Raw genomic sequence first — 12,500 nt, forward strand, 5'->3', positions numbered from 1 at the left:
TCTATCGACGTATCAATGATGATATGGATTGGGCTACTTCGTAGTTTACAGACGGATATTCATAATGCTACGGGGAAAGTCCCCGCGTGGAAAGGCTTAAAGGGCACGGGAGTAACACCCGAGTACTGATTCCCTCAGGAAACCACACTCTTCACTAGAAATGTAGCCAACGATCAACGTATACATAATGGGGCTTATAAATCCATATCAAACAATTAAAACCTATGCCATCAAATTACATTACCTATGCAAAATTAGTGCCAGCTAAAACATTCGTATTCTGTAGAGTTGTGAGCTTGGAGTTCTCCGTATACAGACGGTTATACAACATATGGGGGGGAAGGTCTGAGATGTCACGTATTTATACCGAATGGTACACTCATGAAATGGGTGAATCACGAACCAGAAACGCTTGCATCAATAAATCTTTCTTGCAAATGAAATTATCGTGATAGACAAGCACTACGAGTCAAATCTCCAAGAATGATGAAACATTCAACTCAATTCAGACTATTACATAACCCTACAAAATACTTTAAAATAATTCAGCTGACCAATTACAATATCAACGACAACTACTAATTTATAAACTTGTATTATTTTCTATTTCATAAAATTACACGTGCTACTCTTGTCTCTACCATTATCTTGCTGCACTATTAATATGGGTATATTTGGCGAAATAAAAATTTAGATATTCATTCTGAGTGAAATGGGATCCCGTACATTGTAATTTGCTACATCGACTGCGTTTTTTAATCTTCGCAAATAATTTGATCCAATAGATTGAAATTTTCTTATAATCTCAAGGGATAATGAATCCAAATACTCATACAATGCATCATCATTCGATTTTACATTTTCAACCTTAATTAAGTGATATATTACTTTTTTCATTAAAAATACAATGTTTTCAAACATTTTAACTATATCTATAGGGTCAGATTCATATACAATATGAACTATTTGTTCATTACACTGATTCATTATTTTTAATTGTGTGTTATCCAGTTCAATGTTTTCATAACAGTATATCCAATTAGGCGGGGATGGGAATTTAATTTTCTCGCTAGTTGTAAATTCCAGATGGTATTTATCCACACTCCTTTGTTTTATCTCAAAGGGCGAAATCGAATGCTTATTAATCTAATATTAAAGTCAATTATTACATACCTTTGCCATAAGATGAGAATTAATAGCAGATGAGCATTTTGTAATAGCATACGCAAATGCATAATTAAGAAATGATCTTCTCATAGAATACTCTTTTAAAATGTTATTGCAATTGATATTATCTGCCTCCTTCACATCATTTTTAGAAGCTAATTGCAAAAATAAATTACCTTTAAGTACAGATTTTGAATAGTTATATTCCGAGATTAGAGATACCAACAGTGTATCTATGTTTGAAAAAATATATCCTTCAAACCATACATCAAATTTGATTTTAGTACGCAAATCGGAAATGATGGAAATCATATCACATAAATGAATAAGAGTATCGACAATTGAAAGAATTTTATAATCATGTAATTTAGTTATATCATTCGTGGATGCATAGTTACAGTTACTGACTCTTTTGTAAATATCCTTGAATCCCCAAATTAAATTATCATCATCAGAATACAATATTGGCAATTTATATTGACAAAATGAATTAATCGACGACAAAAGTGCCCTGTAGACATCTGAATTGTTGTAAAAATATTCATCAGATATTTTTAAAGATCTTAATATAGATAAGAAGTATGGGACTGTAAAGTTCTTCCAAAATTTAATAATATAAAGGGAAAGTAATGTATTGGTATTTGGGGTTATATAAGAATAGTATGATAGAGACATTGAAATATGGGCGAGTGCTTGGGTCATTGAATCTTGACTATCACACACTCCTGCAGACATATCCAAATCTTTATCATGGTTTATAGTAAATTTAGCTGATAAATTATCCAATAAACCTTCTACATATGACTTTGATGATGATTCAATTGCTTTATTTGACTGGTCATTTAATTCATTGTGTATTGTAGATGCTAATGTATCTAGCGATTTATCCAATAGTTCAATAGGTTTGCAATTAGAAACCACATAACACCTTAAAAGTATGCCAATTTCACTCAAACTTAGCAAATGAAAATCATCTGAAAATTCTCTAGTCAGCTCTTTAAATAAATGAGGGTCATAATGGTTAACATCAATAATACATTTTATACACGTCAAAAGATGATGTATATTTAATATATCCTTAACTTTCCTCAATTTATCGCCTAAAATTATGCAGATACTTACAAACCTGAATCCAATAACTCATGTGAGTGAATCTTTTATCGGAAGCATCTTTTAAAATACGAGGAAGACTTTCTAATGTATAAAAGATTGGATCTCCCAAAGTCGATGAATATTCGTGAGGAGGATTAATATCTGGAAATTTACCCCTTTTAGCAATCCTCTTCCTTCTTGCAGACGCTTTTATTGCTTTATACTCTCCTAAGTGCGCAATTTCGCAATAACGAACTGCTATAAATTTTGGTTTATTGACCAATCCCATCAATGTATTTAATGGCTGAAAATATTTTGTCTTGTTCTGGATAAATCTTGTACGCGCATAATTATTTTTAACTATCTTGTCCATAGCGCAGTCTGCACTACAAGGTATGGTTCTTGTATACTTGTGTACACTATTCTCCTTATTACAGAATTCATCTGCGACAATTGGCGAATTTCCTATAGCCAAAGGCAAAGTTCAGATGCAACACCTCGAAATTGCAAAAGATAGGAATTCTACAGCAACGATTTTATTCAATGGAAACAAATCATATGCAATTGGCACAGATTCCTTCGATACTTTCACGATCAGTCAAGACGGTTCGCCAATTATTTCAGTCAACACACTTGATAATATAACTTTAAATATGGAATCCTTATCCGCGAGGTCAATCTTATGATATTTAGAAATATTGATTTATATGGAGATTTTAAGATTTTAGGAACACCTCAATTTAAAACTGTAATAATTGAATCATTTTTTCAATCGCAAGTAAATGGATGGGTTTACTCAATCACAAACGCTCCAGTTGACAACAATATGATTACACAATGTGGAGGCCAATATATCCTCGGTGGGTTTGGTAAATTAGCAATGGTACAATATTTACTAATAAAGGGTGAAATATATAAAGTATTTACAGATATCCCTCCTCATAAATTACTCCGTATTAAAGCTAATGTTCATTTTATTGATAGATGGGTAATGCCGTTTTAATTTAGGCAGGAGAATCATGTTACTTAAAAATGGATATAGGTAAAGATGGATCCATGGAATACGTATGGACAGAAAGGTTTTAATAGTGTTCATTTAGGAATTATAATAGCGATAGTGCAATAAATATTTGTGGAGGTCCTACATAACTTAACTTAGGAACCCAGGGAGAATCCAAATTCAGTGTAAACGTGGTAAGATATTTGTTATAACATTAGGATGTTACAATTCCTCATACATCAAATTCAGTAAAATTGGGTATTTAATTAATTTTTAATTTAGCATTTGGAAGTACAGTACAACATGAAAATAAGATGGTACAATCGTGGGGAGTAATATATTATTTACGTAGATATCTATTGTAGAAATTATTATACGATGAAATACAGATCAAATCAGTTTAATGGTTCAATTTTAAATCGCCTTGTGCCTGCACGTAGTTTAGAACCGACGCCATCGCCTAAATCAAATAACACATAAACCATCTAAAACAACACAAACTCTTCCCAAATTTTGAGGTTCAATTGCTTCCACTCTCTATTTAAATAATACGATCAATACCTTAAATGCTTCTGAAACAGCTGATGCCATAATTGCTAAATGAAAATATACATGCCAACAAGAGTTATTGTAGTAGGCTGACTAGAAACTTGATGTTTTCCTGGGACATTTCTTAAAATCATAAGGGCTTCACCATGAGATAAATCTAACAAAGCTCTTCTTGCTTAAATCATCACATATTTACCATGTTGTCTTAAAGTTTGTAATTGAGACGATTCTACAATGATAGGTGAAATATCTAATTGAATAAATAGGCGTACTTTTGGGAAGTTGTTCTAATAAATCTAGCCACATGCTTTCCTGAATAATAAATATCAAATACCTCTCTTAACCACGATGTAACATCTAATTCAATTGTATTAGCATTAGAAATATTGAGCAATGCTTGAATAGACGATGAAGGAGTTCCAATTTTACATGAAAAAAGCCATGGAGGTACTAATGATGGATCTGTTTCAAGTATTTGCAGTGAATCTAAGTCAAATGTAGAATAATGTGGCAGATGGATGATGTTACATACTGTGTGGATCCGCTTGTGTCTCAACGATAGGTGAAAATTTGTAATTTTGATCTTTAGTTAAAAGTTCAAGTTGTTTTTCTATATGTGCCACTCGTTTTTCTAGTTTAAAATTTTCTGCAATTAATATTTAGCTATACCTTTGTCCGATAAATGTAAACGATCGTTCAATTCTTTGACTATAGTTAGGAGAGGATCAAATTTTGTTAAAATAAAGTGTTCTAACACTTTATTTGTTGATTGAGAATTAATTTCCCCGCCCATCCACACCAAACATTTAACATCTATCAGGCATCAATAGGTAGTGTGTATGCAAAACACAACATTTATCTAGACTACAAGTGTTAGTTAACCATAAAAAATATAAGAAATAGGTTCCCGATGTTTATTATTTGAATATATATGATTTTAAACTAAAATATGTGATCTATTGAAGTATTGAATAAACTAGACATGTAAAATCTAGACCAATTTGTGAATATGTCTCACATATTTCTAATAACTTTGATATATTACTAGAATAGTCGACATTATTTTTATCTTCATTATTAGAATCGTCTCTTCTTTTGAAATTATAAGAGTTTTTTATGATATTTAATATGTCAATTATGATATCTATCGTGGCTTTAGAAATACTATCATCCAAACATCCAAATAAAGTTCTACATAAAATTATTCTTTACTTGTAAAAAATGACAAATTCATAAGTGTCCTTTAGTATAATATCGACACATGTGGAAAATACTCTAAGTATCAGTAATAAACTTACAAATGTAGATTATTTGGATCGATTTCAATACGTAGAATTTTGTCATTAATTGAGCTAGACCTTTTATTTATAAACATCCGTCTAACATCCATCTCAGATGTTATCTCGAGTTTTCGTAACAATCTATGTTTGGCTTAATACTTACGAAATATACTTGGTCAACCGTGTAATATCAGACTCTAATGCAAGCTCCTCGCACAAGGAATCATGCAAATTCTGCTTATTATTTTCTATCTATTTGTATAACAACCAACCTTTTGTTTAGCTTTAGACATAAACGGTACATTTTCAAAAAAATGATTAAGATTCTATGATTAAATGACAATTACATTAGAAAATGAAATTAAGTCAAATGCCCTGTCATATTCATAGCATTCTAGCGCGTAATCTATTTCACAAGGTAATGCTATTATCTATATTAATAAATTAAGCGTACCTTGATTATCAAATCGCTATTCTTAACTAAATTATTAATTGATCTATATTTGTGCAACCCGTCTGCTATATAATCGAAATATTTCTATGTAATATATGAAAAATACTCCAAAATTTGCTCCAATTTTAGAACACAAAATTTCTAAGAGATTGCATGTATTGTTCATTTCAGACGAAAAAAGTTTAATCTTTGAAATATCATTCTTATTTGAAATAGCTTCTTTATAATGAGCAGAAGCAATGTCATATAGGTTATTTCCACGATCTACCGATTCATTTTTAGCATTCTAAGAATTAATTATTATATTACAGTGTCAGATATAACATCATTGATACTCTTGTCTAGAAGATGCTCGATGGCAGATTTGATTACTCCAATATCAACATCCTCAGAAGATTTACACTATATTATGTACGATTAATGTACCTTATTCAATATTGATCGAGCAAATTCATCAAATGAATAAGAATATATAGATGGATTATCATCCATTGTGTGCCCACATTATCACTACTACAAAACTTTTACCCACATAATATGAAGGGTAAGACTAATTATTAATTCAAGTGTCTTCATTCTTTAATCGCATGATAAGAGGTCCTTCCATTTCTCATAGTATTATTTACGGTATTTTTGCAGGTATGGCACCTTTCATCCTACATCATTTAATTTAAATGTACACGCCTTATAATGTAGGATTTGCATTTTACTCTAGTTATGTCTGCTGGAGAGGAATAAAATTATTTATCTGCTCTACACAAGATATATCCATACAAAGTAGATGGAGATATTTAGAAAAGCAACAGTTATATACTCGTGAACTTGGGCATGACGTTGCCTCTTCTTACGTGTCTAACTTAGTATCTGAATACGATCCTACTGCACTTCGTCTCCCAGGCCAACAGTTGTAAGTTTTTATTTAACTTAGCGACTCAAAATTAAAATTTTAATCCTATGCATGTAAATAATATCACATAAGATCACTTATCTAATGATTTTTACAACTCTATACAACAGAAATTAATTGTATTCCAAAATCATTCGCGAAAATATATTCATTTATAAAATATCATAATGGTAGAGTGCCCATTAATAAAATCGATATATTGTTTATATATACTCATTACTGCGATTATACACTTCAATCATCACACTCCAATAATACTTGCTAGAAATACTCTAGTATTCCACATGGAATGTATTGATATTGGAATTATGAGATTGTCATACTTAAGATTTATCAATTCCCATATTAATCCTAGAACGAAAAGGTGAGGTGAATTTGATACGTTTAAATGGTGCGCAGAAAATAATAGAGCCGAGATCGGTATGGATGTCATTGGATACAAGAACGCATTCAATGATTTTGTTACAAAACCTCTATACACTACTTCTTCCCACCAAGCAGCCGTTACGCATGGACCAAAAGATCCAACTAGCATCGCTGCTACATCATTTCCAGTGGGATCGGTTAATGATGTCACAACATTATCCTAAATAAAACACTAAATTTACATCCATTTCTAGAGTGTGATTAATGTTTGATGAATAGTATGTTAAACTTGTAGTAATTAGATCCACGACATTAAATAATAATGTTGATATCATATAACCTAGAAATGATTTCGGCATCCATGCATCTTTAAAGTTCTGGGAGTACCATTTGCCTTCGGGGGGGAAGAATGGATTAAGCATTTTACTTAATATAATGGATCCTATAGATATCCATAAAATATGGCCGATAAAAACCTATATTAACTAAATGATCACTTGCAAAGAGCGACCCATTGCGGGACTTATATTAAATCCAGTTTCATTTAAAATGTGTAAAATCCTTTCAACGAAAACTGACACATGCCCTGATAGAACGTATACTGATATTAACAATCCTGTGACAGGCAATATCCTTTTCTTAATAGAAGGATCAAACTATATAAAATAAGCCCATACCTTTGTTGTTTTTTTGGTCATTTTTTCAATAAAACTATCCCAATCATTTGTTTTAATAAAATATAACATCCCGGTAATACTAGCTAAGGTGTCAAGCCCAATTGAATTAAATAAGCCTAAATTATTTGGTATTAATTGAAATGGGAATGCCATATAAAGATTTGAAAGGTAAAAGTTGTATATTAAATATGATATGATCAAGGATACAACTTGAGTCCTGTAAATGACTGAACTAATTATTTTGTATAATGAATTCCCAAGCTTATGAAATTGCGATATGGTCGATGTAAATAATTTATTCAGCTCTTTGGAGTCAGATTTTATATTTTTAATTGTGTTTGATAAGTAATAGTTATCATAAGTTGCATTTAATCTATTCCTTGTAGACAATGGAATATGGTTTGATAATATAGTTTCACCATTTGATGTGTTGATTCCATTCGATTTTATAGATAAATTGGTGCCTTTTAACGTTACAAGCGTGTCGATGTATGAATATTTAGCTTGGATTTTAGGGATATTGATGAATAAATTTAGATTTTTATATAATCGATGCTTAGGCAGGTCAGATTCTAAGGATAAATAATGACAAGTATGAATTTTACATTTGTTATGAGTGGATATTAGATGTACAGTGCCGATTATGAAGTGTAAAATTAAAAAATGCTGTATGCAACAAGGCATTATATTTGTTGGGTCAATAAGCAAACCTATCATTTGGAGTACCAGAAAAAAATTCCAGTATTTCCCTAATATTTTTATAGGACTCTTGAATGCATTCAGCATCAAGGGCGCTATGAATCACCGCGTTATTGTTAGTGACTATTATTACACACTTTAAATAACTATAATTCCCAAAATCATCGTTAGACTTTAGAAATCGTACCTTTTCCTGATCATTCAGATCCTGTAATAGCCATTTTGCCCTCAACTTATCATCTAAATTAAAATAGTAAGTACCTGGCCATCTATGGAATAGGGGAGTGTGGTGATTGTTGGTTGTCTGAATTATAGAGTTTGCTTTGGAATGCAAATCACAAGTTAATTTGGAAAGGTCTCCAAATCCTACATTTAGCTCGTTTTTAAACCCATTAGAAACATCCATTGTTAAAACGTCTTTATAGTCCGTTGAGTGCGCCAATTCATTACTGTTTCTTGATGGGATAAAATTGATTCTGCATCCAGTTTCTTGCCGAAATCTTTGTATAAGTAAGAAAGGCGATATTTCTGGGTCATAAATTACATTCCAATGTGAAAAATCCTTTGTTATATAATCATATAATTCTTCTAAATAAAATATATGTCCTGGTAGAACAATTATCTTCCCAATAACATTTATAAGTCTAATTTCTGGAATATCTCCATTACTTGTTTCATTTGAAAGTTTTGGTTCAAGCCAATAAAATAATTTTGCCATAGAATTTTCAAGTTCAGTAGATTCAGATTCCTTCGACTTATCACGTACTAAAAAAATGAGTTCTAAGACTTACATAAAGATGATTCTGTAATTGTAACATAACCTATATAAAAATCTTTACAAACCGGAATCATACACTGCAACTACTCCTGTGATCCCGTGGGTATTAATCTCGGACGGTGGTTGCAATGCTATGCATCCCTAAAGTTAATATATAGTAACCTTATTATCAACAAGTGTGAAGATATCAGTAGAGCATCTTAAATTGTGCTTATTAATGTCAACGGGATAGTTTAAAAAGGATTCAAATACATGCACAATTTGAAGCTTGTCACTTAACGTGGGAGCACGGATTGACTCCTTATAAATGGAATTATTAGGATAATATCTATTATAATTAGGCTCTTGTACAGTGTATAAATTAGAAATGTCACTTTTTATGGGAATTTGTGGAGTAGAGTTCTGGCATACATAGCTATGACCCATAACCTGGGTCTGCTTACACCATAATCATGTACCGCACGATTTAAAATTATTAAATGAACCAGACCCTGAACCTTCAGAACAACTAAAATAATTATCGCCAATTACCTTCCAAATAAAGGCTTATGTGTGTGAATTTTTTCACCAACTTTAATATTCTTCTTAGCTGAACCTGAACCGTGTGTTGTCTTAGATGAATTCTTCAATGATTCAGCCATTAAGAGGAAAGCCTGAGTGATGATTAGAATACCCTTTCCACATTAGTAGATTCTTTGGCAGATGATTCAATAAAGGTCATATTTTGACTGGTTGCATAATCTTTTGCCGTTTGAGATTTAACTTGGCGATTGGCTTCTACGTCAATCTTGTTGCCAACAAGCATTTTGGTGACACTGGGAGCAGCATATCTAAGTTCAATTGAACATACTTTTCAATGTCATCTAACCATTTTTTGACATTGTCAAATGACTCTTTGTTAGTAACATCATAAACAACAATAATCCCCTGAGCACCTTTATAATACGATGATGTTATGGTCCTAAATCGTTCCTGCCCAGCAGTGTCCCACTGCGGTTAGATCAGACTCACAATTTGAAGTTTAACAGATTTTTTATCAATATTTACGGTTTTAATCTTAAAATCTACACCTATTGTACTTAAGAAAGAATCGTTGAAAGTATCGTCCTATGATTAATTTGTGATTACCGAAAAACGAAGTAAAAGTGAAGATTTGCCGACTCCACTATCACCTATGATCAATATCTTGAATAGATAATCGCTAAATTAATGGTTGAATGACTTACTATTCACTCATCTTAATAAAACGAGGGGTATTAAGATGATATATTGGAATAAATACATTCCCTGTGTATATAAAATGAATGATGAGGAAAATCGCAAACACTGAACAAGTTGACTTAAAAGCACAGTAATAATATAATTTGAGAATGGATGCGCGAGTTTCAAAATTAATATGTGCTAAATATAGTGTTTGTGTATATATAGGTTCTGGATATGCCACACAACACATGGGTATGGGTTATGAAATGGTTAATGATGTTGACAATTCCACTGTAAAATCATTCGATCATTGCAAATGTAGCGCCACTATTTCTAAATTAGTTAAAAATGATAAGCGGATATCCAGAAAAGGCAAATATAAGGCCAGGATGTCTGATAAAACTTTATCGCATGAAACAGATCATTCTGACCATAATTTAAGTGATATATTCAGAAGGATTAAAATAGGAAATTACGTTAAATGCAATTCAAGGGTAATCTATTATTCATTCTAGATTTTAATGTTAGATTCCGATGTATCTTTTTTTGCTTTCATCCGTTCTATCAACATTTACGGTGCCTATTTTCTATAACATAGACGTTGAATCAGTTCTACTATTTGATAACAAATCGAATGATATTCTAGGACAAATAAATAATTTTGATATTCTTTTATTTCTCATATTTTTGCATCGGAACAGCGTTGAATCAAATAGTGGGATTCCTCCTCCTTGGAATATTACGTTATCTAACTGGATAGGTATTTTCCCTCTTATTTAGACATTAAACCTCCGAATAAAATCCACAAAATAGATTCTAATACTTCATTCCTTGATATATCTCAATTGATGATTAACGAATCACTTGAATCTATTTATATTTGGTCTTCCACAAGAAATTATTACGTTTCTAACATATCTCACCTTTACATTCTAGATTTTTTAATTCAAAATGTAACATTCATTCATTAATTCAGATGAAAGGGACTATTTTCAATCACAACAAACCAATAAAGGATTTACATATCGGCTCGTTTGATGACATTATAACATTATGCCCCAACACTTCTTATATACAAGCAATCGAAACGCTAATTAATTTTAACATTTATTTGGCTCCAATAATGGACTATGGCAAATTCTATGGCTTATTTTCCAGAAAAACGGCTGTAAAATACTTGATTAAATCACTAGATGATAGGGTATAAAATTCTAATTTAGACACCATTGGACTTTGATATTGGATTAAAGCATTTAATTGACAGGCATAAATTTGTAGATAGTAAAAACATGTTGCCAGGAGTATCAAAAAGTATAAATGATACATCGGTATTCGTGGTTGATGATGTTAATATATCACTACTACGAGCAATATCACTTTTAGCTAAAAATTACGCGAATAAATTGGTGCTTGTAGATCCTATCACGTAATTATCTTGCTAACTCAGATTTAAACTTGGTGGGATCGTAACACTAACCGATATCATCACTATCCTAACAACAACATATTAATAGTGCAGCAAGATAATGGTAGAGACAAGAGTAGCACGTGTAATTTTATGAAATAGAAAATAATACAAGTTTATAAATTAGTAGTTGTCGTTGATATTGTAATTGGTCAGCTGAATTATTTTAAAGTATTTTGTAGGGTTATGTAATAGTCTGAATTGAGTTGAATGTTTCATCATTCTTGGAGATTTGACTCGTAGTGCTTGTCTATCACGATAATTTCATTTGCAAGAAAGATTTATTGATGCAAGCGTTTCTGGTTCGTGATTCACCCATTTCATGAGTGTACCATTCGGTATAAATACGTGACATCTCAGACCTTCCCCCCCATATGTTGTATAACCGTCTGTATACGGAGAACTCCAAGCTCACAACTCTACAGAATACGAATGTTTTAGCTGGCACTAATTTTGCATAGGTAATGTAATTTGATGGCATAGGTTTTAATTGTTTGATATGGATTTATAAGCCCCATTATGTATACGTTGATCGTTGGCTACATTTCTAGTGAAGAGTGTGGTTTCCTGAGGGAATCAGTACTCGGGTGTTACTCCCGTGCCCTTTAAGCCTTTCCACGCGGGGACTTTCCCCGTAGCATTATGAATATCCGTCTGTAAACTACGAAGTAGCCCAATCCATATCATCATTGATACGTCGATAGAATAGAATTACATTTTCCGTGTAGCAGATGAAAGGCGTACAACTATTTTATGTATTTATTATAACCAACCAAGTGTGATGTTAGTAGTGGTGTGAATGTCCTAGTAACAATTGGCATAAATATAGTGTGATATTTATGTCACCCATACTAGTATTAGTA

The 12,500-nt window shown here is 31.7% G+C and overlaps 9 protein-coding genes and 2 non-coding genes across 11 annotated transcripts in view; 5 read left to right on the forward strand and 6 right to left on the reverse strand.

The window, feature by feature from the left end:
- Positions 1-1,111, forward strand: part of BMR1_03g01762 — a 5,434-nt gene extending 4,323 nt beyond the window's left edge. Inside the window, exon 1 of the ribosomal RNA XR_001160979.2 lies at positions 1-1,111. This exon is cut by the window's left edge and continues 4,323 nt beyond it. This is a non-coding gene — a ribosomal RNA (28S ribosomal RNA).
- Positions 644-2,632, reverse strand: BMR1_03g01765 (hypothetical protein; the record flags this gene model as incomplete). Its single annotated transcript, XM_021481967.1, has 6 exons — positions 644-703; positions 727-867; positions 889-1,146; positions 1,174-1,322; positions 1,344-2,267; positions 2,290-2,632. 6 exons carry the CDS (start codon positions 2,630-2,632, stop codon positions 644-646), a joined length of 1,875 nt encoding a protein of 624 aa, XP_021338541.1.
- A 22-nt stretch (positions 2,633-2,654) lies between these two features.
- On the forward strand, positions 2,655-3,641 carry BMR1_03g01770 (conserved Plasmodium protein, unknown function; the record flags this gene model as incomplete). The annotated part of the gene is made up of 9 exons (XM_021481968.1): positions 2,655-2,932; positions 2,953-3,142; positions 3,164-3,247; positions 3,268-3,338; positions 3,360-3,397; positions 3,419-3,453; positions 3,478-3,517; positions 3,542-3,591; positions 3,612-3,641. The coding sequence occupies 9 exons, from the start codon at positions 2,655-2,657 to the stop codon at positions 3,639-3,641; spliced, it is 816 nt and encodes a 271-aa protein (XP_021338542.1).
- On the reverse strand, positions 3,745-4,601 carry BMR1_03g01775 (conserved Plasmodium protein, unknown function; the record flags this gene model as incomplete). The annotated part of the gene is made up of 8 exons (XM_021481969.1): positions 3,745-3,796; positions 3,821-3,855; positions 3,880-3,983; positions 4,005-4,058; positions 4,081-4,120; positions 4,143-4,294; positions 4,341-4,454; positions 4,478-4,601. The coding sequence occupies 8 exons, from the start codon at positions 4,599-4,601 to the stop codon at positions 3,745-3,747; spliced, it is 675 nt and encodes a 224-aa protein (XP_021338543.1).
- BMR1_03g01780 (hypothetical protein) lies at positions 4,765-6,034 on the reverse strand (the record flags this gene model as incomplete). The annotated part of the gene is made up of 10 exons (XM_021481970.1): positions 4,765-4,999; positions 5,021-5,083; positions 5,107-5,229; positions 5,252-5,340; positions 5,361-5,414; positions 5,436-5,519; positions 5,543-5,626; positions 5,649-5,828; positions 5,852-5,944; positions 5,969-6,034. The coding sequence occupies 10 exons, from the start codon at positions 6,032-6,034 to the stop codon at positions 4,765-4,767; spliced, it is 1,071 nt and encodes a 356-aa protein (XP_021338544.1).
- On the forward strand, positions 6,080-6,492 carry BMR1_03g01781 (conserved Plasmodium protein, unknown function; the record flags this gene model as incomplete). The annotated part of the gene is made up of 4 exons (XM_021481973.1): positions 6,080-6,086; positions 6,110-6,181; positions 6,239-6,449; positions 6,471-6,492. The coding sequence occupies 4 exons, from the start codon at positions 6,080-6,082 to the stop codon at positions 6,490-6,492; spliced, it is 312 nt and encodes a 103-aa protein (XP_021338545.1).
- Positions 6,691-8,176, reverse strand: BMR1_03g01785 (protease, putative; the record flags this gene model as incomplete). The annotated part of the gene is made up of 4 exons (XM_021481974.1): positions 6,691-7,035; positions 7,058-7,291; positions 7,313-7,471; positions 7,493-8,176. The coding sequence occupies 4 exons, from the start codon at positions 8,174-8,176 to the stop codon at positions 6,691-6,693; spliced, it is 1,422 nt and encodes a 473-aa protein (XP_021338546.1).
- Positions 8,177-8,189: 13 nt separating this feature from the next.
- Positions 8,190-9,395, reverse strand: BMR1_03g01790 (hypothetical protein; the record flags this gene model as incomplete). Its single annotated transcript, XM_021481975.1, has 5 exons — positions 8,190-8,431; positions 8,453-8,956; positions 8,983-9,012; positions 9,035-9,110; positions 9,132-9,395. 5 exons carry the CDS (start codon positions 9,393-9,395, stop codon positions 8,190-8,192), a joined length of 1,116 nt encoding a protein of 371 aa, XP_021338547.1.
- A 24-nt stretch (positions 9,396-9,419) lies between these two features.
- On the reverse strand, positions 9,420-10,422 carry BMR1_03g01795 (small GTP-binding protein domain; the record flags this gene model as incomplete). The annotated part of the gene is made up of 7 exons (XM_021481976.1): positions 9,420-9,477; positions 9,501-9,622; positions 9,643-9,799; positions 9,820-9,959; positions 9,981-10,076; positions 10,098-10,170; positions 10,196-10,422. The coding sequence occupies 7 exons, from the start codon at positions 10,420-10,422 to the stop codon at positions 9,420-9,422; spliced, it is 873 nt and encodes a 290-aa protein (XP_021338548.1).
- On the forward strand, positions 10,340-11,683 carry BMR1_03g01796 (hypothetical protein; the record flags this gene model as incomplete). Its single annotated transcript, XM_021481977.1, is given in 7 exon segments — positions 10,340-10,666; positions 10,688-10,748; positions 10,771-10,932; positions 10,953-11,125; positions 11,149-11,373; positions 11,393-11,598; positions 11,620-11,683. 7 exon segments carry the CDS (start codon positions 10,340-10,342, stop codon positions 11,681-11,683), a joined length of 1,218 nt encoding a protein of 405 aa, XP_021338549.1.
- Positions 11,247-12,500, forward strand: part of BMR1_03g01797 — a 5,419-nt gene continuing 4,165 nt past the window's right edge. Inside the window, exon 1 of the ribosomal RNA XR_002459985.1 lies at positions 11,247-12,500. This exon is cut by the window's right edge and continues 4,165 nt beyond it. This is a non-coding gene — a ribosomal RNA (28S ribosomal RNA).

Source organism: Babesia microti, chromosome III, assembly GCF_000691945.2.
Source record: "Babesia microti strain RI chromosome III, complete genome".
In the NCBI taxonomy this organism is placed as follows: domain Eukaryota; phylum Apicomplexa; class Aconoidasida; order Piroplasmida; family Babesiidae; genus Babesia; species Babesia microti.